At 45.7% G+C, this 25,242-nt stretch overlaps 1 protein-coding gene across 3 annotated transcripts in view; it reads left to right on the forward strand.

The window, feature by feature from the left end:
* Positions 1-770: 770 nt before the first annotated feature.
* Positions 771-25,242, forward strand: part of RNF130 (ring finger protein 130) — a 111,848-nt gene continuing 87,376 nt past the window's right edge. For all 3 annotated transcript variants that reach the window (XM_077138206.1, XM_077138203.1, XM_077138204.1), the window contains exon 1: positions 771-1,017. In XM_077138206.1, coding sequence (XP_076994321.1) covers positions 771-1,017 — 247 coding nt within the window. The remainder of the gene's footprint in view (positions 1,018-25,242) is intronic.

The raw sequence follows: 25,242 nt of genomic DNA on the forward strand, positions 1-25,242 counted from the left end.
ACCCCCAGCAGGCCGACCTGGTTGACCCTTGGAAAGGAGAAGTTCCCGGTCACCTGACTGAAGGGCAACAGTACCTCCCGGCGCTGGGCAGTCGGCCTCCCCGCCGAGCCCGCGCTCCCATCCGCAGGGCGCCGCGGTCCACCACCTGCGCCCACCCGGCGGGTTCTCGCACTCCTGGGCCTGCGTGCGCACGGGCGGGAGGCCAGCGCGGCCCGGCGCGCATGCGCGGGGTCGGGAGCGGGGCCGCGCTCTAGGTCTGCTCAGAGCCGCCAGGCAATCAGTGGGGAAGGGCGGGGCCGCGCCTGAGGCTTGTGCGGGGCCGCCCGGCCGACAGGGGGCGGGACCGCGCTTCGGGCCTGCGCAGTGCTGCCCGGCCAGTACGGGGCGGGGCCCAGCCTCGAGCTTGCGCGGTGCGACCGTGTCGGCAGTGGGCGGGGCCGTGCCTCGGGCCTGCGCAGTGCCGCCCGGCCGGCGGGGTCGCGGCGGCCGCGGGACTCGGCCCTATCTAGTCCGTTCTGGGCCCGTCCCCTCGGGGCCGCGCGCCCCCACGGTAGTGCCCCCAGGGATGGAGTGGGGCCGCCCCCGCCGCCCTCGAGGCGCTCCGAGCCCTCGCCCGCGCGCAGCCTGACGCGCCATCCCCGCGGACGGCCCTCCGCGTGCTCGGCCCCGCGCCCCGCCCCCCCGCTCATCCCCGCGCGCCCCGCCCCCGCGGCCCGGAGCCGGTCGGCGGTCGGCGGCGGTCGGCGGCGGTCGGCGGCGGCCGGAGCAGCATGGGCGGCGCGGCGCGGGCGGGCCCGGCCGGGGTGGCGGCGCTGGCGCTGCTGGCCTGCGCGCTGGGGCGGGCGCGGGCGGACGCCGCGGGCCAGGAGTACTACACGGCGCTCATCAACGTGACGGTGCAGGAGCCCGGCCGCGGAGCCCCGCTCACCTTCCGCGTCGACCGCGGCCGCTTCGGGCTCGACTCGCCCAAGGCCGAGGTCCGCGGCCAGGTGCTGGCGCCGCTGCCGCTCCACGGAGGTGAGGATGACGCGGGGGGCGCGCGGCCGGCGCTGGGGGACAGGCCGGGGGGCGCGGCGGGCCTGAGCGCGGAGAGGCTGGGGGCCCCCACGCTCAGTCGGGACCGGCAGGGTGAGGCCGGGGGCGCACGACCGGGTCCGGGGGGACAGGCCGGGGGCGCTCAGCCAGGTTCGGGGTGACAGGCCGGGGGCGCTCAGCCGGGACCGGGGGACAGGCCGGGGGCCCCCGTGCACACTGCACTGCATTTGGAAGACGGGGCTCCTTTCTAACGTCGAAACGTGCAGTTCCCGTAAGTGACGAGGGGCAGGAGGAGGAGGAGGAGAGGGGCTCCTTGTCGTCCCTGTTGCTTTCTGGCCCCCGTTGTGCCCCCGCAGTTTCACTGTCATTCGACTCCTGACAGTCTCCCCGTTATGAAGAATCTGATACCAGTTGGAACCAGTAGCCAAGTTTTCAGGTCAGGCTGGAAATAAGATAAATTTGTCAAGAACTGTCTTTGAAACCCCTGGCTTCTCTATAAAGATGAGCTGTTTGGTGAATCATTTGACGTTAAATGTGCGCTTGGATAAATGGCTGATTACGTTTTAAAGGAAACTTTGCACATGGTGGAGTAAGATTTTTCTGTTTTGGGGCACGCTGAACTTTTTTTTTTTTTTAATGTCTGCTCTCTTGGCCATCCCCTTTCCCACCTTGAGAATGCTGAGAGGGGATTTTTTCTTTTCAACCTGCTATTCATGGTGAGATGACCTAAAGTAGGCCGTCTAACTGAGATCAGAGTGTTTGCTTTTAAATGCAAAAATATTGAAACCTCGTGCCCCTCTGTGTTCATGGGTTAAGTTGGAAAGCTGTTTTCTTCTTTGAGACAGACTGTGGGGGAGGGGGAAGGAATTCCCCAAGCCCTTCAGGGTAGCCTGTCCCCGCCTTAGACCTGCCTGTAGAATGTTCATTTTTGCAAGAAATCAGGGGCTTCATGTGCATTTCTCACTCCACTTTGCTAAAAACGGCCACGTCCCAGCTGGCCATGGAAATAGCTTCTGTGGGTTGCTCGTTCAGTAAGTATTTGGGTGCCTGCTCAGTGCCAGTCACTGTGGTTGGGACGCGCGCAGTGTTGCCAGACTCTGCAGGAACAATGGTGGCCTCTTTTCTGTGCTGAGGACATGAGGGTCACGTGGAGAGAGGAGGAGGGCGAGGGGAAGCTGTTGTGCAGCGAGAGGTTCAGGAGCACAGCATTTTGAGACCTGTGGTTTGTGTTTGGGGCGCGGCCCCTCGGCACCCCAGGCCCGGGCTCCCACTTGAGATTCCTGCCACCGCAAACAGAGCTCCACTCTGGGAAACCTTGCACGGGAGGAAGTCGGGAGCGATGTACCTTAGGTGAGAAAGTGGGAGTGTCGTCGCGCCCAGGCCTAACTGGCCTGGAGGTGGGGGGGCCCTCGGGGAAAGGAAGGAGGTCCTGGCTGCTGAGAGGTAGATGTCCCTGCGTCTTCAAGGACAAGACCTGTTGGCCCCTGAGTCTCCACGCGGATGGGCTTCGCCGTGCCTAAGGACTGCCCAGCGCTGTTGCCCTGGGCTGGCCTCTGCCTTGCCCGGGCGGGGGGGGGGGTCGCTCTCTGTTTTCCTGGTGGTGCTGGGAGCCACCGGCAGTGCGGCTCGTTAAGTGCTTGGGGTGCATCTGCTCGTTCCTTCCAGCAGGTAGGACTTGGCATTTCACCGTGTGCTGGGCTCCATCGGGATGCGGACAGGGGAGGCCCAAGGAGACATCACTTCCTAGCGGGGGCTCCACAGCCTCACGGGGGTCTCCACATCTTAGTGGGGGCTCCGCATCCTAGCGTGGGCTCCGCATCCTCACTGGGGTCTCCACATCCTAGTGGGGGGCTGCACATCCTAGCGGGGGCGGGCTCCGCATCCTAGTGGGGTCTCCACATCCTAGCGGGGGTCTCTCCGGCCATGTCTTGCCTCTCAGTCACATCACACCTGCCGGCATGTGTGAAATCCAAGATATTCTGCTTTTGCAGCAGGAGCTTAGAAAAGTGTGTTATAACAGGGATGGTGGGAGAGACCTGTTTAAATTTATTTGTGCTTAAGAAAATGGTTTAAAAATTGGAGTAGTGTTTGGGTGTTTTACAGTACCTATTCTTTATTTAGTGAGAATCAAAATTTTATATTTTTAGAAAAATGTTGCATTATGTTTGTGAGCTCTATGCTCTTATACTTTTGTGCCAAAGAGAAGTCTTAACTCGTTTATTGAGGGCTGGTCACTAAGCTAAGTGATATTCAAGTGGCAAAAAAAATTAGGAGACAGAATTTCCTGACTTAAGGCAAAGCTGTTTTGGGCGAACGTGTTAATCACTACCTGACAGAAACTCACAATAAATGAATGTACAGATAAAAGAACTTTATAGTTTTCCTGGAGTTTGTCATGGTGACCTATTTTAAATCATGACTTACTTTGTGAAATTAGAATTTTCCTTGTTATTTTGCAATGCTGCAGTCAGTTAATATGTATGAATTGCAAAGTTAGACATATGTATGAATTACTGTCATAGTCCTTTAAAAATATAGGGCAGGCCATGGTGACTCAGTGGCAGAGTTCTTGTCTGCAATGCCGGAGACCTGGGTTGAATTCCAGGTGCCTGCCCATGCCAAAAAATCAAATATGACAATTTTTTTCTCAAGTGCTTTGGTATTTAAAAAGTACGTTTTAGAAGGTTTTACCTTTTAGAGTATGCTTTATAAAGAATAAAAAATTGCACTTCATAAATAATGATACACGTGTTCTTTGTTGTTAAATATGATGCATTGGCGAATGGAGATTGATTTGTTTGACACCACCGGATTTTATTTTTTGACTGGTGAGAATTTGTTTTCAGAAATGCGGTTTTGAAGGACCCAGCTGCAGTGGCTTTCAGATCACTAACTTAAAGTGTGCGTGGAAGTGCATTCGGCGTCCTCTGCCTCTTTGCTGCGGGAACACACTGGAGGCGCGTGCTGTGTGTTCACACCACCATGTGTTTGCGCCTAGAGCAAGGGACGGTGTGGGAGAGAAGGCCCCGTGTTGCTGGTCCCACTTGGACGCAAATGTGCTTGGGGGGAGCATTTGCTGTCAGCCACTTTTTGCCTTGCATAGAATTTTTCAGATTGACTGTAATAGCCATAGAGAAAAATTTTACCAGGATATGAACTGCCTGCCCCCCCATCTTGCCAGCTTGTAAAGATGCAGTGAAATTACCCTCAAATAAACTTAGTTTTATATGTTTAAAAAGTGATCCTATTGGAAGATTCTGCTAAACCTGAAATTGGATTTTAAAGGCCTGACTCACAGTGAGGAAGACTGGGATGGTGGAAGCGTTTCGTGGGGAGGTGATTGCAGAGGTAGAATTCACCATGGCAGAGCTACTGGAGACCTCAGAATTTCTGGGAGCAGAGACTCTGAAATGAAATCATTCAAAAGGAGTTGTAGGTGATAACCAAATTTTGACAGAATGCAGATAGCCTGACGGGAAGAGAAAGGAGATGTTCAATAAACTATGTTTTTATTGCACTGTGCAGTTTAGGGAATGTTTTTGCGTAGCGTTATTTTCCGTTCTGTTTGCAATCTTTGCCTTTACACACAGATGTTCCTCCTGTTAATAGGACGCTCCGGCTGGGTCCGCGCCCCCCCTTTGTGGCCGAACTTCCCTGGCCCGGCCCCCCGAACCCCCCACTGGCCCGCCTGGGGTGCGGCCTGGGTCTCCCTGAGCAAAGCAGCGTGCGTGGCCACGGTGGGGGCGTCCCGGGCCCCAGGACTCCTGGCGAGAATGGTCTCTTTCCTCTGTCCCTCTTTCACACCCACGTGGTGAAAGCTCGGACCGGGCTGAGCCACCTGCCATTCGCCGTGGCCACAGCCAGGCAGCTGAAGGTTGCTGGGGAGAATCTCAGAACCCAGCGGGCTGAGGTTGGAGACGACCAATTTTAAGCAGAACCAGCGGGCACTCAGCAACATCCAGTTGTCCTGTGGAGTTCTCTTGTGAAGAAGCGCGAGACCACTCTAAGACAGCAGTTTGTTTTTTAATCTCTCCATATTTACCCCTTCCTGTACCTTTACTTTTAGCTCAGTCCCCTTCTCTGCTGTAGATTCATTCACCTGTCTACTTGGTGTCTTTATTTAAATGTCTCAAGGACATCTCGAAATTGATAAGCCCAAAACTGGATTTTTAATTCTTTTCCCCTCCCAGTCTGCCACCGCAGCCCCCCCCCCCCCCCCCCCGCCGTCCTCCCCTGTTAGTGGCCAGGTGGGCCGGCCCTCCCCTCAAAGCTGGCTTCTCAACCTTGTGTCGTCGCATCCACCTCGGCACACCGCCGGTGCCCACACCCCCAGCTGCCACCTCAGCCCAGCAGCTTTCGTCTTGTATTCTGTCTGCCTTGGTCTCTGCTTCTCTTGACTTCTAGCAATTTTTTCTTATGACAGGAGCAATACTAATTTTGACACTTTACCGAGTGTTGCAGTTTGCTAAAACCACTGGAATGCGACAGAGCAGAAACGGGTTGGCTTTTTTATAATGAGGATTTATTAGCTTGCAAATCGCAAGTTCTAAGGCCATGAAAATGTCCACGTAAGGCATCAACAGGACGGTGCCTCCTCTGAAGGCCCGTTTCGGGCAGGTTGGGCATCTGCTGGCCCTTCTCTCCTGGGTTTCGTTGCTTCAGCTTCTGGCTTTTCCACCTGTGGCTTTTCTCTCATCTTCTCAGGGACTTTCTCTTTGAGCTTCTCTTGGGCTCTGTGCGTGTTTTATGCTCTTCGAGGATCAAGCAGGAGGATCCAGACCACGTGAGTGGTCAGTTGAGAGTGGTCAGTTGAGAGTGGTCAGGCCCTGAGCTGAAGGTCCGCTCACGGCAGGCCGGCAGCCTCAGGAGTAGAGTGAGAGAACATGGCCTTCTCTGGGCCAGTCACAACCCCACAGCACAGCACCCACTCATGGAGCTCCTTGAGGCCCCGTCTGTGCTTCTCGTCGGCCTTCCAGTGGGAATATGAGCTCTTGACCACCTCTTCCCCTCTGTCCTTCAGGCTCTTCGCCCCCACCCTGCAGCTGTGCTGACCTGTCACCTCCTGGCTCGCTGCGTTTTCCTTGCAGTGGGTGCCTCTTGGCTGGCTCCCCACTCACTTCCACCCCCGACTCACCCCGTCCAGGGTTTGCCACGGTAAGGGGGCTGCACGGTGTGACCTGGTGAAAGCTGCAGATGGAGATACGGAGAAAGATTAGAGTCAGCAGCCACCGTCACGTCTGGCTGCCGGTCTGGCTTCAGCCCTCCTATCAGGTGACTGCACAGCCTAGCTTAAACACAGTCAGTGACAGAAATCTGCCATAGCTATCTTTGGAAAACTGGTGAGTTTTTTTCATATGAAAACAAAATTGATTCAAATGTTTGTAGAGCACAATTCACTTCCTTGTCTGCCTCAGCCTCTAGGTTCCGTATCCCTAATTCTTTCACCCATTCCTAGATAACATGGTATCTTGAGCATTCTGGTTTCCCTGCACATATTGTTTATCTGTTTTCCATTTAAAGGGAGCCCAGAATTTAACACAATACCACAGCTTTGGTTTGTTCAGTGCAGAACAGCCCGGGACTCCTTCGACCATCATCTTGGATGCATGCCTCAGGTCACAGGAGTTGTCTGGTCGTCCTAATCACAGACCCATGCTGAGCTTGCTGTTGCTTAAACCTTCCGAATCTCTTTCGTAGCGGCTGCTCCAAAGTTGTGTCATTTTATCTCTGCTAGGTTCAGCCATTTTGTTCAACCTTCCAAGTGTTTTTAGGATCCTGGTTTGCCATCCACAGTCTTTGCTCTCTTTGGCAGCTTTGTGTCATCTGTAAATGCAGATTTATGAATCGTCATCTGAGTCCTTGGAGCTGTAGATCCTCTTGAAGATTTTGATGACAGCTATGGACCTTTCGGCAGAAAAATGAAAAGCAGACATATTTATGTACAATACAGAACACTTTGAGCAACGTTTAGGAGGTTCAGATGCTCACAGAACCCCACAGATACAAAGTTAAGAATCCCTGCTCTAAATCTGTTATAAAAATATCAAAGAGTGTGAATGAACAAACCGTGTGCTGTGATACTATAAACTTGGGAGGGTTGAAATATTCCATTAATCGGCACTCTTGGTGGGCATTTCACAGAGTTTTCTAATTCACTTGATGGACTTTGCATGTAGCTCATATGTCTTTATCTTATGATGTAAAGGACGTAAGTGCTTTGATGAAAGCAATATAAAGACATTTAATTTACTCCGTGTTACCGGATCTGCCAGGCAAGAGCCATGCCGAGTAAGGAAAAGAAGCCAGTTTATTATGTCTCTACCCATAGTTTCTGTTGCCACTAGAAGAGGTTACCACAGATTAGTGGCTTAAAACAGCACAGACTGATTATCTTCTAGAGGTCAGAAGTCTGAAACAGCCCTCCCTAGATTAAAATCAAGGTGTTGGCAAGACTGCATTTCTTCTGGAGAGTCTAGGGGAAACTCCATTTCTTTGTCTTTTCCAATTTCTTGACCCTGCCTGCATTGCTTGGCTTGTGACACCTTCTTTCGTCTTCAGAGCCAGCAGTACAGACATCTTCCTGCTATCTCCCTGATGAATCGGACCTTCTGCCTTTAAAGGCCCCTTGTGATTAAATTAGGTCCACTGGGTGCGGCCAGGATAATCTGATTATAAAGTGAGCTGATAGCACACTCCTTCCATCTGCAAGCATAGTTCCCCCTTGCCGTGTAAGCTGGCGCCCTCACAGGTCCCGAGGCCCAGGTCATGGAGCCTGTGCGAACCCACTATCCTGCCTACCCCATGTAGTGAATCTGCGCTAGCACCGAGTGGTCGCAGCTTTCCCTATGGAGCATTCCTTTAATTATCGTTATGGAAATTTTGCTAAGAATTAGTGCTGTCCTAACCTGTCTATAGCTTGCACAATTTGTCTTCATCATTTTTTAAAATACTGGAGTTCTATTTATATTTGTTCATTTTCTAACACCTCTTTTCTGTGAGTCCTCAAAGGCACTGTCAGTGGTTCAGTTTCTACTTTGCACATTGTCACCAGATTATAATTCATGGGGTCAGAAACCCTAAACTCATGTGGGAGACTGCTTCAAATAATTCAAATAATCATTGGGCATCTCCTGTGAGCTCCTGCAGGCTGGGTTGGAAGGGGTAAGTCGGCACCTGTGTGAGGTCTGGAGGGGAAGGGAGACGTTAACCAGGCAGTTCATGCTAATTATCTAATAGTCCTTGGGGAAAGCATTAGGATACTAATAGAGCATGCATGGGGGAGCTGACCCAGCCTAGGATGGTGCCAGGGGAGGCTTCCCAGAAGAAATAATATTTAAGTCCAGATTTAAGCATGAGCCGCCATGAATGAAGGTTAGAGGGGGACAGAAAGGACGACCACTCCAGGCAGAGAGAATGTGTGAAGACGGAATAGCCAGGAGAGTTTGGTGTGCTCGAGGAACTGAAAGGCATTAGAGAGTAAGGAAGCAGTGTGTGCAGTAAAGAAGATAAGTGGGTGGTTTTTAGGCCATGTTTGGACTTTGGACTTCGTCCTAAAAGGAATGGAAAACTATTAAAGAGTTTTAACCTGGGAAGTGAGGTAACCAGATTAAAATACATACATAACATTTTAAAAAGCTGTTGCATAAACAGGAAAATATACTATCATGAGTTTACAAGTTGATGAATTATCATAGAGTGAACACACTGACTTGACCACAAACCTTGTCAAGAAACAGAATATTATATCCCCAGAAGTCCCCCTCCCCATGTCTCCTGCCACTGTTCTTGCCAAAGGTACATGCTGTCCTGACCTAGAACATGATAGATTATGCCTGTATCTTTTTTAAACTATATATACATGGTGTTTTGGCCTGTTTAAATACTGCCAGAAGGCAATACACCAGAAATGAAACAGCTTTTCAAAAGGGAATTTATTAAATTACATGTTTACAGTTCTGAGCCATAAAAAGGTCCAAACTAAGGCATCCATAGAAAGATCCCTTGACTCAGGGAAGGCCCATTGTCTGTTTATTACGTGGGAAGGCACGTGGCTGACATCTGCTGGTCCTTGTTCCCGGTTCCATTGCTTCCAGCTTCTGGTGCCAGTGGCTTCCTCTCTAAGCGTCTGTGGGCCTCACTCAGCTCCTCAGGACACAGCTCTGGGTTCTGGCTTGTCAGCATTTCATGGGAAGGCACATGACGACGTCTGCTGGGCTCTGCATCTCCAGACATCCGTGTCTAGGCGTCTGCTCTCTCTGTCGGCTCTCCAAGCATCTCCAGGTGTCTGCATCTCTGTCAGCTCTGAAGCAGCTGTGTTTTCTCCAAAATGCCTCCCTTTTAAAGGACTCCAGTAAACTAATCAAGACCCATCTTGAATGGGTGGAGTCACAGCTCCATCTAATCAAAAGGCCACAGCCACAATTGAGTGGGTCATATCTCCATGGAAACAACCTAATCAAAAGCAATAGGTCTGCCTCCACAAGATTGGAGCAGGATGAGAACATGTCTCTTCTGGGGTATATACTAGGATCAAACCGGCACATGTGGAATCCCAACCTACTGGTGTTTTGGTTAAGATTCTACTAAATCAGATTGATTTGAGGAGGGTTGATGTCTGTATAATATTGAGACTCTGAATCCATGAACGTGCGTATTCCTCCTCCTGTTAGTTCTTATTTAATGTACCTCAATAATGTCTTACACAGTTTTCTCTGTAAAGATCTTGTACATCTTTTGATGGTTTCCTCTCAACACTGTCCATTCATCCATCCATCCTCCCCTCTGTTTATTGACAGCTTTATTGAGATATAATTCACATACTATAAAGCACACCCATTGAAGTGTATAATTCAGTATTTTTTAGCATAAAAAGAGTTGTACAACCACCCCACGATCTAATTATAGAATATTCTCATCACCCCAAAAGAAACCCTTCATCCGTTGCCGGTTACTCTCCATCCCCCCTACCCCTGGCGACCACTAATCTTTCTGTCTGTTATGGATTTTTCATATACATGAAATTATGCAATATATGGTCTTTCATGACTTGCTTCTTTCACTTAGCATAATGTTTTCAAGGTTCATCCATGTTGTACTATGTATTGGTCCTTCATTCCTTTTTATGACTGAGTAATATTCCATTGTATGGATGCGTACCCTATTTTCTGTATCCATTTGTCACTTGATAGGCATGAATCTTTTCTGTGTTTTGCCCGTTACGGAAAATGCTGTTGTGAAGTTCATGTACGAGTTTTTGTGTGGATGTATGTATTCATTCCTCTTGGGCATATACCTGGGGTGGAACTGCCATGTTACATGGTGACTCTGTATTTAACTTCTGAGCAACTGTCAAACTGTTCCCCAAAGCAGCTGCATCATTTCACATCCCCACCAGCACTGTATGAGGGTTCCAGTTTCTCCACGTCTTCTTCAAGCCTTATTAATGTCTGTCTCTCTAAATTATAACCATCCTAATGTGTGTGAAATTGTATTTCATCGAGATTTAATTTGAATTTCACTAATGATGTTAATATCTTCATGTGCTTATTGACCATTTTGGAGGAAAGCTTTTCAAATCTTTTGCCCATTTTAAAATTGGGTTGTCTTTTTATTTTTTGGGCTGTACGCATTCTTTATATATTCTGGGTACAAGTTTCTATGCTTCCAGATATTTTGTAACTTGTCTATTTACTTTCATGATGATATTATTTGCAGCTCAGAAGTTTTATTTTTTGATGTTATGTTTTATCTGTTTTTTTTGTTGTTGCTTTTTAGAAACTTGCCTAACCCATGGTTGTAAAGATACACTATGTTTTCTTTCTTTCTTTTTTTTTTTTTTATTTGTCAATCATTTTCTTTATTGATGAGCACAAATCCATTAAGAATTTCTTGCCCTCTGGGGGGAAACAGTTATTTGATGTCTGGAATTGGGAGTTTGTTTCTGTCTTCACTCTTGTAGAATTCAAATTATGTGCTTCTCTATTTATCTGTGCCTGTTTATCTCTGCCTGTAATTAAGAAGCACCTTTACCTCAGATTATGGGAGGGTATAATGTTGCCTTACCTCCAGATGGCATTAATAGATTATAAAATCTCTAAAATTAAAGGAGCTCTGTACTGATTGGCATATCTAGATAAGCATTGTTTATATAAATGGAATGTTCCTAAAATTCCCTGAAAATAAGGAAATTGAATTAGCAAACTTTAAATGGACTAGCATATATTCTCCAAGAAACCAACTCAAAACATTTTAAGAATTCAAATTCACATAATTTATGAATATCTTTGGTGAACAAGACAAGTTAAATGTTTTAAATTTCATTAAAACAACTCTTCTCTGATTTATAATTGTTGAGTATAATACAAACATGAAGTTTTACACTACTTGGGTTTGATTTTCTTGAGCTTATACAGTTTACTGATCAAAAGTGTTAGAATTACTACTTAAAGTTTAAGCTTACGAAAAATATAAATTCATGTTTAACCAAATTGAATCCTTTTTCTGAAGAACTTGTATCTCCACAGTAACAAGATTTTGTAGTATTTCAGTTTCACTATGTTTTCTTGCAACAGTTTAGAGTTTTAGGTCTTTGATCCATTTTGAGTTTGAAATTTCTATGTATGATGTGAGGTAGGGTTCTACCTTCATTTTTGTGCATGTGGATGTCCAGTTGTCCTAGCGCCATTTGTTGGAAAAGATACTGAATTGTGTTGGTACCCTTGTGATATATTTGGTTTGTTTGTTAATTTCAGCTCTGCCCCATTTATCTCTATGTTTGGGCCAGAACCAACTCTCTTGTAGTAAGTTTTGAATTGGGGAATATGAGTCCCCCATTTTTTATTGTGAGATACAACATATATACAAAAAAGCAATAAATTTCAAGGAACATTTTAACAAATAGTTGTAGAACAGATTTCAGAGTTAGTGTGGGTTATGGTTCCACAATTTCAGGTTTTTCCTTCCAGCTGTTCCAAGACACTGGAGACTTAAGGAAATATCATCATTTTGACTCAGCAGTCGTACTCATTTGTTAAATCCTTTCTTCTCTGTGTTAACTCCTCCTCCTCCTTTGATCCTTCTCCCAATCTTTAGGGGTATTTGGGCTCTGCCCATTCTAACTTTTTCATGTTGGAAAGGGGTATTGATAATATGGGGTAGGGAGATGGAACTAGTTGATGTTCTGGAGAGGCTGGGACCTCTGGGTTTCAGGACTTAACTGGCCTAGAAGCCCATCTAGAGGTTGTAGGTTTCTGGAAAGTAATCTTAGTGCATGGACTTTTTTAGGGTCTCAGAGCCGTGGGTATTCTTGAGGGTTGGCAGGAATGGTTTTGGTTGGGGGTTGGAAAACCATGGTAATTAGCAGTAACTGGCTGAAGCTAGTGTAAGAGTAGCCTCCAGAGTAGCCTCTCCACTCTATTTGAACTCTCTCAGCCACCAATATCTTGTTTTGTTACATTTCATTTCCCCCTCCTGGTCTAGAAGGCATTGTCGATCCCATAGTGTCAGGGCCAGGCTCATCCATGGGAGTCATATCCCATGTTGCCAGGGAGACTTTCACCCATGGACATCATGTTCCACTTAGGGGGGAAATGATTTCACTTGCAGAGTTAAGCTTAGAGAGAGGCCATATCTGAGCAACAAAAGAGGTCCTCTGGAAGCAACTCGTAGGAATAATTATGGGAAGCTTAGCTTCTCCACCACGGAAATAAACTTCACAACTTGCCCTATTAACTTGGGTGTCCCTAATGTTAGAGAGAGTGTCAGGGGGTTCCATGGTGATAAAGCTTAATAGTTCCACATTTTCTCTCCCATCCTTCAAGGCACTTTGCCAGTACTTTTTAATTATCTTCTTAACATACTCTGATTGTATCTGGGCCTTACATTAGATTAGCTTTACAGAACTACAAACCCTCATCCTCATTCTGGGCTCCATGAGTGTAGGTTGTTTAAATTAGCTATCCAGACAGGTTGAGTTAGATTATGTGCTACAGAAAATTTAGGTTTTGGACAAAATAAACCTCTGTTTCTTCAGTCTCATACAGTAGGTGAAGTTGTGTAATACAGACAATGTCTTCTTACCCCTGTATTCTGATTTACCTTATGTCTCAACCCAGTCTGCTTTATTCTTATCGCTAATTGAAGCCTGATCTCTATTTTGGTTTCTTTTACAGTTGTTGTATATAGCAATGCGCACTTTCAGAGCTGTAGAACTCCAACGCTGAGTCTTACGTGTCACACAGGTACCCAAAGTTTCAGGGAGATGCCAAATTATTCATACATAGCACAGCATCTCAAAATCTGGAAATAATATTTACAGCCTTGGACCAAATGTAACTGCTATATTATTCCCAATTTTGTTCTTTTTCAAGATTGATTTGACTATTCTGGTCCTTTGCATTTCTGTAAGAGTGGTAAAATCAGCTTACCAATCTCTGCAAGAAAATTCTAGTTACCCTGACTGCCAGGGATGAGCCTGGCCTTGGCACCGTGGAATTGACAATTCCTTCTGGGCCAGGGTGGGGCAGGGGGGTAGGGGGGAAGGAATGTAACAAAAGAAGATATCGGTAGTCAAGAGAGCTCCAGTAGAGTCGTGAGGCAATTCTGGAGGCTACTCTCACATTAGCTTCAGCCAGATATTGCCAAACACCAATCGACACCATTCCTGCCAACCCTAAAGAACGCCCAGGGCTCTATCTGAGATCCTACAAAGGTTCCGTGCACTGGAGGAACTTTCCAGAAACCTACAACCTCCAGAAGAGTCCTAGGCCACTTAAGTCCTGAAACTCAGAGGGCCCAGCCTCTCCAGAACGACAGCTAGTTGCATCTCCCATCCCATATTATCGACAGCCCCTTCCAACATGAAAAGTGAGAGTGGGCAGAGCCCAAATACCCCTAAAGAGTGGGAGAAGATCAAAGGAGAAGGCGTTATAGTCGAGAAGATAGGATTTAGCAAGTGAGTGTGACTGCTGAGTTATTATACTGACATTTCTTTTAGCCTCCAGTGTCTTGGAGCAGCTAAAAGGAAAAACCTGAAATTGTAGAATTGTAACCTATACCAAACTTTAAAATCACGTCTGTAACAATTTGGCAAAATGTACTTTGAAAATTATTGCTTTTTCTTTTTTATGTATATATGTTGTATTTCACAATAAAAATGTTAAAAATAAAAGTCCAGCTAGTATTTTCACATGGTGGTATTGAATCTGTAGGTCCATTTGGAGAGTATTGCCATCTTTACAATATTAAGTCATTGGATCCGTGAGCATGACCTGTCTTTCCATTTTTGTTTTTTTTTAGGTCATCTGTAATTCCTTTCAGTGATTTTTTTGTAGTTTCAGTGTCAATGCTGTTTGAAATGGCATTTTAAAAGTTTCATTTTCTGATTGTTTCTGGCATGTAGAAATACAGTTGACTTTTACTTTTTGCATGTTGACCTTGTATCTAGTCACTTTTCTAAACTTTTTTTAATTAAAAAAATCCTTCTACCTATAATAGGTAGTGAATTAAGCTTTACTGACATTTATGGATTGACATCGTCTGTATTCCTCAGTCACATGTGATATGGTGTCTGAGGTCCCGAGTGAAGAGGGAGTGGGGCCCCGTGTGTGCAGAGGGCATGCCAGTGAGTCCCTCGCTGCTGGGTTTGTTCTCAGTATGTTCCTAAATGACGTGGGCTCAGTTGAGTGAATTTATGTATGAGACCATGTACTTTAAAAAAAAATTTTTATTGAGAAATACCCACACATACACAGTCCAACCATATTTTACGAGTGGCTCACAATATCACACAGTTGTGTATTCATCACCATGATCACTTTTAGAACATTTGCATCACTCAAGAAAAAGAAAAAAAAAAGAACTCATACATCCCTTACCCCTCCCTCTTGACCCACGGTATTTCAGTCTACCCAATTTTTAACCTTTATTTCCCCCAGTTATTTATTTTTTTCTATTTATATGTTTATATTTATATATGTTTATATGTAAATAAGATTTATTTATATTTACTCATCTGTTCGTACCCTGGATAAAAAATCAGACACAGGGTTTTCACAATCACGTGGTGTTCTAGCTTGCAAGCTGCCAGAATGTGATATACCAGAAACGGAATGGCTTTTAGAAGGACGGAGTTTATTAAGTTGCAACTTTACATGTTCTACGGTCGTGAGAATGTCCAAATTAAAGCAAGTCTACAGAAATGTCCAATCTCAGGCATACAGGGCAAGATACTTTGGTTCGAGAAGGCTGATGACATTCAGAATTTGTCTCTCAACTTGAAAGGCTCATGGTAAACATGGTGGCATCTGCTAGCTTTCTCAATCCAGGCTTCTTGTTTCATGAAGCTCCCCCAGCAGCATTTTCTTTCTTCATCTCTATAGGTCTCTGGCTGCCTGCACTCTTTCCAAAATGCTTCCCTCTTAAACAGTTCCAGTAAGCAACCCCACCTTGAATGGGTGGAGACATCTCCATGGAAATCATCTAATCAAAAGGTCCCACCTGGGTGGGTGGGCCATGGTGGCTCAGCAGGCAGAGTTCTCACCTGCCATGCCAGAGACCCAGGTTTGATTCCTGGTGCCTGCCCATGCCGAAAAAAAAAGTCCCACCCATTTATAATGATTCCATGTCATTATAGTGAAACCATCTGCTTTTTCCTTCTTTCTTTTTTCTATTTTTTTTGCATGGGCAGACACCCGGAATTGAACCTTGGTCTCTGGCATGGCAGGCAAGAACTCTGCCTGCTGAGCCACCGTGGCCCTCCCAAGACCATCTACTTTTGATTAAACTGTCCCTTTTGAAATGGGCTAATGCCTGACGAAAGATTCCTACAGTGTAAAAGCAAAAAGAAACAGGTGTCAGAGGTGGTAATTTTTCTACTCCTGTATAAGTTCTTTTTAACTCCCATCAGAGGTTAAAACAGCTGACCAGGTATGGAAAAGAAAGCCGAAAAAAAATTAGAAATGAACATCAGGACTATTAAAAATAGATATTTATTATAGCTCTTATTAACTAGTAGCCTAAATGGTAGGCTTTAAAATATTAAACTAATGTCAAAGAAACCACTAGAGTGTTTCATGTATAAGTGTAGTACATGTATTGGGGACCCATGGAGAGCACAGTGGAGAGCGTGTCCCATGACTGGCGAGAATGGAGCAGAGGGAGTGTGGTAGTTAGGGTCAGGTGTCAGCTTGGCCAGGTGATGGTGCCAAGTTCTGTTGCTGTGGATTTGAATCATTAGCTTGGGAAGCTCAGCTATGGCTGATGATGTATGCAGTCTTTAAGGGGAGTGCTTTCTTCAATGAGTGATGTTTAATGAAGAGCTCAGCACAGCACAGCGCAAGCAGCTCAGCATTCCTCATCTCAGCACTCGCAGCTCAGCCCAGGCCTTTGGAGATGCGGAAAGGAATCATCCCGGGGAAAGTTGTTGGAACCCAGAGGCCTGGAGAGAAGGCCAGCAGAGACCATCCTGTGCTTTCCCACGTAAGAAAGAACCTCAGTTGAAAGTTAGCTGCCTTTCCTCTGAAGAACTACACATTTTTAACTAAATAAATCCCCTTTTATTATGAGCAGTCCATCTCTGGGGTGTTGGTTCTGGCAGCTCCGGCAGACTAGAACAGGGTGGACGTTTAGAGAGGGTTGCAGGAGAGATGGAGAGAAACAGACACATTTCCGAGATGCTTAAGAGTTGGGGTCAGCAGGACGTGGTGCCTAATTGGATATGGGGGCATTGGAAAGGGAGACGTGTCCGTTTATGGCCTAACAGTGGGCTCTGAAATAGGAAATGCTGGAGGAGGAATAGATTCCTGGAGGAAAGATGAATTGTCTTGGCGCCTGGGACAATGATGTCTGGTAGGTGATTGGATTGGATGTATCAGGTGGGTGAAATTGGGCGTTATGGCCGAATAGGTAGTAATCCAAGTGGGGGTGGGGAGGGCGCCTGCCCCTAAAGGTGGGTGGAGGAGAAGCCAAGGAAGATGGAGGAGGTGCGTGGTCTCCAGAGCTCAGCAAAGAGTGTCTTTCCAGGAAAGAGAAAGTGGGGTCAAGGGTCGGGAAAGGTTTAAACGTGGTAAAGCAGAAGCAAAAGGGTCGGGAAATTTGGAAGAAAGCAACTATATCATTTTTAAGTTTGCAAGTCCCAGGGCAGAGAAAGTTGGGTAATTACAGATTACCTTAATGGAAAAAAATGATCAGTTGAAGAAACCAGCATGAATGCACAGGATACAAAGAGCCGTTTCCATGAGATGAAGTTAGAATATGTAACAGAGAAACACCATGTAAGACTACTTTTGCTTTCTTATCATCTCCATGAGTTTTAGGTTTCAGTGTCCCTTCGCCTTGCTCTGATCTCAGTTGCCAGCTTATTCTGGACAGAGAAGCAAAAACAAAAGCTAAAAAGATTTTGAGAGATGTCTTCATCATTTTCGTTAGCCCTGAGCAGCTGGCATTTTTTCCCCTGTTCTTGCTGTGAATATTTTTTTTTTAATTGTTTTTGGAAAGGGAATGAGGGAAGCCCCTTTGTTTGTTACTGTCATTTTAATGACCTTCAACTCTTTCTGAGAGGCTTTTGAATTTTTGAAAAAAATATATACTATTTTGTACTGTTATCTTATATTCATCTTTACAACTTTTGTGGAGCCTCCCTTGAAGTTTAACTTATCTTATGCATTTTTTCTGGTTTCTTCAAGTAATGTCTCATTTCCTGTCTCATCAAGATAATTTGTAATAACCTAGCTTCCTTAGCCCTGGGTTTTGCAAACTCTAAAATGTGTCGGTCACTTCCTTCTAGGTTGCCAATCACTTCTCATTCTGTCTCCATATTCAGGTTCGGGCAACAGTTCCCGGGTTGTCCACCGCGGCCTCGGTGGGGAGCGGCTCAGGGAAGGGGTGAGACGTCCTGCTCTCGGCGGGACTAGATAGATAAAAGCACGTCGTCGGTAACGGCAGTCCCCGTTGGTGCTCTTTCTTGCCTGCCAGGTTTGTTGTCTGTCAGGAACTTTGCCGTCACTGATTCATGTCATTTGGCTGGTTGGCCTGGTTCATTGCCCCATCCAAACAGAATTTCTTCTCTCTCTCTCTCTCTCTCTCAGATCTGTTCTTTAGTGCATCTGTTTACTTGTATCTCCTTGGAGGACATGTGTTATCTTGACATAAAACAGCTGTGTCTCATTTTTTCCTGTAAATAGTAGTTTTGTAGCTTAAGTATGCTCTTCCGTCATTATAAGCCAGTCTTAAGACTCACCTCACTACATGCATGAATATTTTTATAACTGAGAAGTTAGGGATTAACAAATGATTACAATTATTAAGTCCTTATATACTATTTCCTTTGACTTTCTAAGTGTTTAAAAATAGCCGGAAGGAAAAAGCTGAAGTTGTGAAGCTGTCATCAGGCGACTGTGCCGTGGCCTTGATGACTGTATTCCTTTATCTTCTTCCTGTGTGACTGCAGAGACCTTGTGACGGACCCTCCGCTTGTTCCCATTTATCTGTTTTTACTTTAGAGTCTTATGGTCACTGAAGACAACCCCTAATGTTTATTAATGAAGGGTCTTAGGTCAGCCCAAAACTAATGCACCCCACGCCCAAAGTTATCTTAAATAACCGAAGCTGGATCTAACCAGTGGGTCCGCTGCCGTGTGCAGTGGCTTAGACTTTAACCTACAAGTCACCTGTACCTCAAGAGAATACTGAAATCACACCATCCTCATATGAAGGCTGCCACGTTCTTACGTATGTTCTGTGACTCAACATGTAATCAGCCGGCAGATTCTCCATAATCAGATCACCTCTAATTACAGCATCTGGGGCCACTGTGCTCGTTATCCTAAATCCTGCCCATCTTTTAGTACTATAAAAGTACTATCAGAATTAACTGTTACTTGCCAGATTTTTGGACCAGTAGGCCATCTGATCTCCTGCTTCATGTCTATTAACAAACGTTTTCTCTCTTTGAAACCCCGGTGTCTCCAGAATTGTTCACTGGGGCATGCAAAGAAAATCTCCCACCTTTGTCCAGTAACAATTTGTATTTTCAAGGTAAACTCTTAAGTTTTTGCATATTACTTCTGTTTATTGGTTTGTGGATGTCTCAAACTATGAACACTTTAAATCTCCTGTCCTCATTTGTTTTCTCCTGTGAGTAATATCTCGCAGTTCTGTTTTTTCTACTGTCTTCCATAAGGATTGAGTTCCTGGTTTTTCCCCTGGGTTCCCCTACCTACCCCTCCCTCAGCAACTTAGCTTAAATAAAGTCCCTTGAGCTCTGCTCAGTCAGTCTCTAGACAGGTCTCTTATTCCCTGTTTCAAGCCCATCATCCTTATATTTTAAATTATGGTCCAGATATTCTTCTTCTTTGTCGATGCTGTCGTTGTATCAGAGCCATTAGTATGTGAAGAAAGAGTAATTTAAAAACAACAGGACTGAGTAGGGGTGCTCCCATGTCCTGTACTTTTCTGCTTTCAGCTCCTGTCGAATGAGCGCCCATGACCTTGCTTTGCCCTGACGCTCCCTTATTGCACCCAAGGAAATGGAATATCTGTTGACCGAGTTGGGTCCCTACATAGCCACTGTCTAAGGGGCAGGCAATGGAAAGTGAGAAAGAAGAGTGCAGAGATGGGAGGGAAATGCGATGTGTAGGAGCCAAGAAAAAGAGCGCGCTAGAAAGAGTTGTACTCAGTACTGTAATCCTCTGTGGACTGGGAGTGATGTGACTAAGGACTTAACACATAATATGTTGTACTTTGACCCCATGTTTGTGCCAGGGCCTAGCTATGATTTTCAGTTATTTTGATTTGTAGTATCTCTCGTGTGAAGTATTTATTGTATCTGTTGTAACAAATTATTTTTGAACATAACTTCATGTAAAGTGATTTCTATTAGCCATCATTTAAAATTACTCTTAAGATGCTTTTTATTATGTCATGGAGACCATCCAGCAGATATATTTGAGTTCTAAGGATGTGAAAAATAATCAGAATCCATTTGAGATGCGCAGTAACTAAGAATAGAAGACAAACGATAATGGATAGCTATTGACAATTAAATTTGCTGACAGTTAGCTGTGTATGGCCATTTTGCAATATTGACTGCTATATCCAGCAATCTAGGTATACAGAAGATATTTTACTGTTGCCTTCTTTGTATCAAATTCTAGTGAAAGGGCTATAATTTATTGTAAGAGAGTTTCTTGAGCCTATAACCAAAGAAGTAAAAAATTCCAGTTAGGAGAAAAATATGAAATACTTTTATTTTACTTTTTTTAATACAACATTCAAAATTATAAAGTGAGTATGGTAACATTTAAGAGTCTGCACAGTGAATTTTTAAGTGTTTTGTTCAGCCTCTTTCTCAGCATCAACAGAAGATGCCAGATAATCTTCAGAGTGCTAAGAGAAAAGTAAAAATCTAGAACTTTTTTTTTTTTATCCAGTTAAGCTCAAAACAAGGATAAAGGCAAGGTGTTTTCGGATTAAAAGTCACAGGGTGTGTGCTACATAATAGATCCTCATTGAAAGAATTTCTCAAGGATGCAGAATAAAGGAAGAAGTGGAATTCAGAGGGGAGAGTCAGTGGGAAGGACTGGCCCGCCTCTGCAGCACTGGCTGTGCAGAGCCGCAAGTCTTGGGGGAGGACAGTGCATCCAGACAGCACCGACACAAGGGCCCAGCCTGTAGGTGGGGGCGGCTGGGGTGGTGTTTCATCACTGGCAGAATGGCGGCTCCCTGGAAGATGCCTCCACGCCCGAACCCTCGCATCCCGTGGGAGGCTACTTGGCTGGGAACAGGCTTGGCAGATGTAACTGAATTAGGGATCTTGATGAGAGAGGGGGTCCTGGGTCTCCTGAATTGCAGTCAGTCCGGTAACTAGTCCCTCCTCAGAGCAGAGGAGGACACACAGCTGTCCAGAAGAGGCAGCCGTGGGGGGTGGAGCAGAGATTTGGGGGCCACACGCTAAGGGCGCTCGGGCGCGGGCCTGCCACAGCTTCAGATCGGCGGAATTTCTGTTGTCTCAGCCACCACGAGTTACCCAGCCCTGGAAAACTGATAGACATATTCAGGGCTCTGGGTTCTGCAGGAGGAGAATGGAGATCCAGCTAAATGTTCACATTTTAAGGGCAGCCACTAAAAATAGGTCTTGTCCATGTAGAGGGAAGAAAAGGGAGGAATAAAGTAAATTTGATCAATCGAGGCAGGAAAGGAAGAGAAAAATGGAAGGAAGCTTAGGGAAAGCCCACAATAAAATCACAGAAGCAAATCCAAGTGTATGAGTAAGTGCAGTAAGTAATGCAGATGAACCCACCCTGGCAGTCAAGAATCCTCCAGCAGGCTGGCGTCACTTGTGGGCTGCGTCTCAAGAGTGTTAAGTGTAAAAATAAACTGGATTGAAAAGGGAATTGCATATATCGAAATCCACTGTCAACGCGCTTGAATTATTTGTGGTGCAGTCACATGCATGCTGCTTTACTAACCTGGAGGGGGCAGGATCTGCTGGTAGGTCTGCCTGTCCGACTAATTACTGGTATTTTGCATTATCTGCGATAACTGAGATCGCTGCTGGTTAGAGTTATGGACAGTTTTGTTGTCTGCATTCATAAATAAGGAAATGCTAGGTTTCAATGAGAATGTAGTGAAAATTGAGATGAGTCTTTCCCCCATCCACATTTCCCTGACCCTCTGAACTCTCTCCATGCTGTCCTTCAAGGGCAGCCCTTTCTCCTGGATGGCTGCCTCAGGCCCGGCGAGAGGCAGAGGATTGGCATGTGAGCTGCTGCTGCGCTCAGAGGGCTTTTCAGTGGAAGCTCCCCTCCCCTTTGGTTGACCTTCTTGGTGGGCTCGAGCTGCCAAAACTGGGTCCTGCTCAATTGAGAGAGCCACCCTGCAGGGTCACACCTGGATGGAGGCAGTCCTGCTTGGCTCACAGATGCTGAGTGCGCCAGAAAACAAAATCTCTGATTTAGATTGCTCAAAAAAAAAAAAAAAAAAAAACAATAAATAAGGAAATGTGTGGTGTCTGAGAACCGGATGTTCAGAGGCAGAACCGCCTGCAGGGTTCAAGGAGCTGCACTGCAGCAGGACGCCTTCCGCTCTCTGCCCTCTGCCCTCCTCAGCTTCAGCGTCGTCCCTGGGCCACCGCCTCCATCGTAAGAAGACTCCTAACTGGAGCCTCAGTCTCCTTTCTCTCCTCCAGGGAATCAGGGAAAAGCTGTCCTTCAAGTACGTCATGTAAGTTCGTCACCCATGTGGCTCATCCTAGGTCATACGTCTCCCCAGGAGCTCAGGCGTGGGTGACTTAAAGCATGTGGAGGTGAGGAGGAGATCTGGAGGGGCCTGAATTAAATCCTACTTCGGGTTTTATTTTGTGTTTGAAGCAGATGCTGGTGGGCAACTCACAGAGCACTTCAAACCCATGGGTGACTCAGGGCTCTGCCTGGGGGCAGCGCCGCATGGGCACAGGCACAGTCGGTGTGGGCTGATCCGCCATAGACCTGACTTTACACGTCCTCCCACCAAGGTCAAGACCAAGGGTTTTGCTTAACAGTGGATCTCTTCCCTATTTCCTGTGTTCCGCTCCTGATTCTTAGTGTGCTGTTGACCAGTTTCACTGTAGGCATTGGAAACTGTTGATGTAAATAAGTGAAAAGACTTTCTCCAAAAAGGGCTGCTTGTCATAGATGCTAATCAGCCTCATTGATCCAGTAAGAAGAAAGCATGTCTCTACACAGTGAGAGTTACAGCCCTGGAGAATCCTAGGCCTACCTCAGAGTCTTCTTGAATGTCACCAGGTCAGGTTCAAGGTGGGTGAGGAGTCAGAAAAAAGTCTGCGCAGAAGCAGCTGGGAAGGAGGGGGAGGGGAGCCCTGAGGAGGTGGTGCTGCAGCTGCAAGGGAGGAGGGGCTGGGGCCGGATGTGTTGCTGAGAGGTGGGTTTGCAGGACAGTGTCCTGGGACTTGGCAGTTTGGAGACCGTTAGTGTCTTTTAGTCAGAGCCAATTTAGAGGGGTGATTCAATGCAGAAGGATTGAATTGTGATGAAGAGTGGAAACTGAGGAGATGGGAATAGCAGGTACAGGCAGCTTCTTGAAAAGTGGAGCCATAAACGGAAATCTTTTCAGATATCTCCTGTTTTTAGGAGGGAAGAGCCCTGCAGTTTTAAATGAAAGGAAAAGGGGGAAAAGTAAAATGATCATTAATACAAGCTCTTCTGAAATAAAAAAGAATAGGATCCAGATCATTTTTTGCTGACATTTTGATAAGTCCTACTAGAAAAGAAACATGTAAGAGAAGAGGAGGGGCCAAAAAGAAAAAAAAAGGCAAAGGAATGGAGAAGATAAAAACTTAGAGGACTAAAATAGATAAAAGGTTGAGAGAAAAAAGTTATGAGTAAGTTAATGGAAAATTGAGAAAACAAGAGTAAAAAAAATTTCAATAAGAATAAACACCTGATGAATATAAATATTAAAAATAAATACTATGTAGTGGACAAAGAAGTATTTGTAAAGTCCCCTTGGGGGGCTGGGGGGAAAGGAGGGAATATTCAGCTTTCCCATTTGGAGAATTTCTGATATTCTCGCAAGCACTGGGGACAACTAAATCAATAGGCTGAGCCCTCAATGTTGGGGATTGCCCTTGTGAAACGTATTCCTGTGAAGGATAGGCTTAAGCCTACTTAAAATTTTGGCCTAAGAGTCACCCCCAAGAGAACCTCTTTTGTTGCTCAGATGTGGCCTCTCTCTCCAGCCAACACAACAAGCAAACTCACCGCCCTCCCCCTGTCTACGTGGGACGTGACTCCCAGGGGTGTGGACCGTCCTGGCAACGTGGACAGAAATCCTAGAATGAGCTGGGACTCAGCATCAAGGGATTGAGAAAACCTTCTCTACCAAAAGGGGGAAGAGAGAAATGAGACAAAATAAAGTGTCAATGGCTGAGAGATTCCAGAGTTGAGAGGTTATCCTGGAGGTTATTCTTACGCATTAAGTAGATATCACCTTGTTATTCCAGATATAATGGAGAGGCTGGAGGGAACTGCCTGAAAATGTAGAGCTGTGTTCCAGTAACCATGTTTCTTGAAGATGATTGAATAAATGATACAGCTTTCACAATGTGACTCCGTGATTGTGAAAACCTTGTGTCTGATGCTCCTTTTATCTACCATATCAACAGACGAGTAGAACATATGGAATAAAAATAAATAATAGGGGGAACAAATGTTAAAATAAATTTAGTTTGAAATGCTAGTGATCGGTGAGAGCGAGGGGTAAGGGGTATGGTAAGTATATATATTTTTTCCTGTTTTCATTTTATTTCTTTTTCTGAATGGATGCAATGTTCTAAGAAATGATGAATATGCAACTAAGTGATGATATTGTGAGTTACTGATTATCTATGTTAATATTTTATTTCATTTGTTAAATTTTTTAATTAATAAATTAGGAAAAAAAGAATGTATGCCTGTTTGTTGTTTATAATAAAAATATTTTTTAAAACATCAGGAACAAAAGTGAATTGTATTTTTCCCTTTGAGTCCTAAAGTTAGAATTTAACAAAGGGAAAATAAGGAAACACCAGGTAGAGGCAGGAAATTAATCAGAACACATGTTGGTGATGGAAACATCTAAATTCAGAGTAATTTAGTCGGGCTTATTTTTATTTTTGTTTCATTTGGAAGTAACAGCTGATGGACACTGCCCTGTCAAAACATTTTCACCTGAAACAGATTTGGGCATAAGGGTTTTCTTTACGTCCAGTCTTAATCTACCTCTGTTGTCTGTAACTTGCTCCCTTCACCAAGTAGTTCAAGCATTTACCGTGAGCCAGGCGGGATGGAGGAGATAAGAGCTCTTTTCTGCAGGGCATTTGCATTTTAAAGAAATGTAGTTGTAGCAAATGAATTCAAGTAGAGTTACAGACTCTTCCCCACAAGAGATTTTATTTATTTATTGTTTAGAATATTTACAGGTTCTTCCAGGTTCTTCGTGCCAGAACTGCCTTCCTTTCGCATTCCAGATGGACTCCTCGTTTAAGAACCTGGTTATCTTACACCGTGTACGCGTGGCCGCGGCCGCGCACCAGCTCCCCGGCTTTCCCCCAGTCCTCGCCCCCTTCCTTCGGCGGGGGCCGCGTCCGTCCGAGGGCTCGGCGGGGGTTCCGGCTCCCGCTCCCTGTCCCGACCCATGCGGGCCCATCCTCTCCGTCCTCCTCCGCGGGCCCGC

This window comes from Tamandua tetradactyla, chromosome 20, assembly GCF_023851605.1.
Source record: "Tamandua tetradactyla isolate mTamTet1 chromosome 20, mTamTet1.pri, whole genome shotgun sequence".
NCBI lineage: Eukaryota > Metazoa > Chordata > Mammalia > Pilosa > Myrmecophagidae > Tamandua > Tamandua tetradactyla.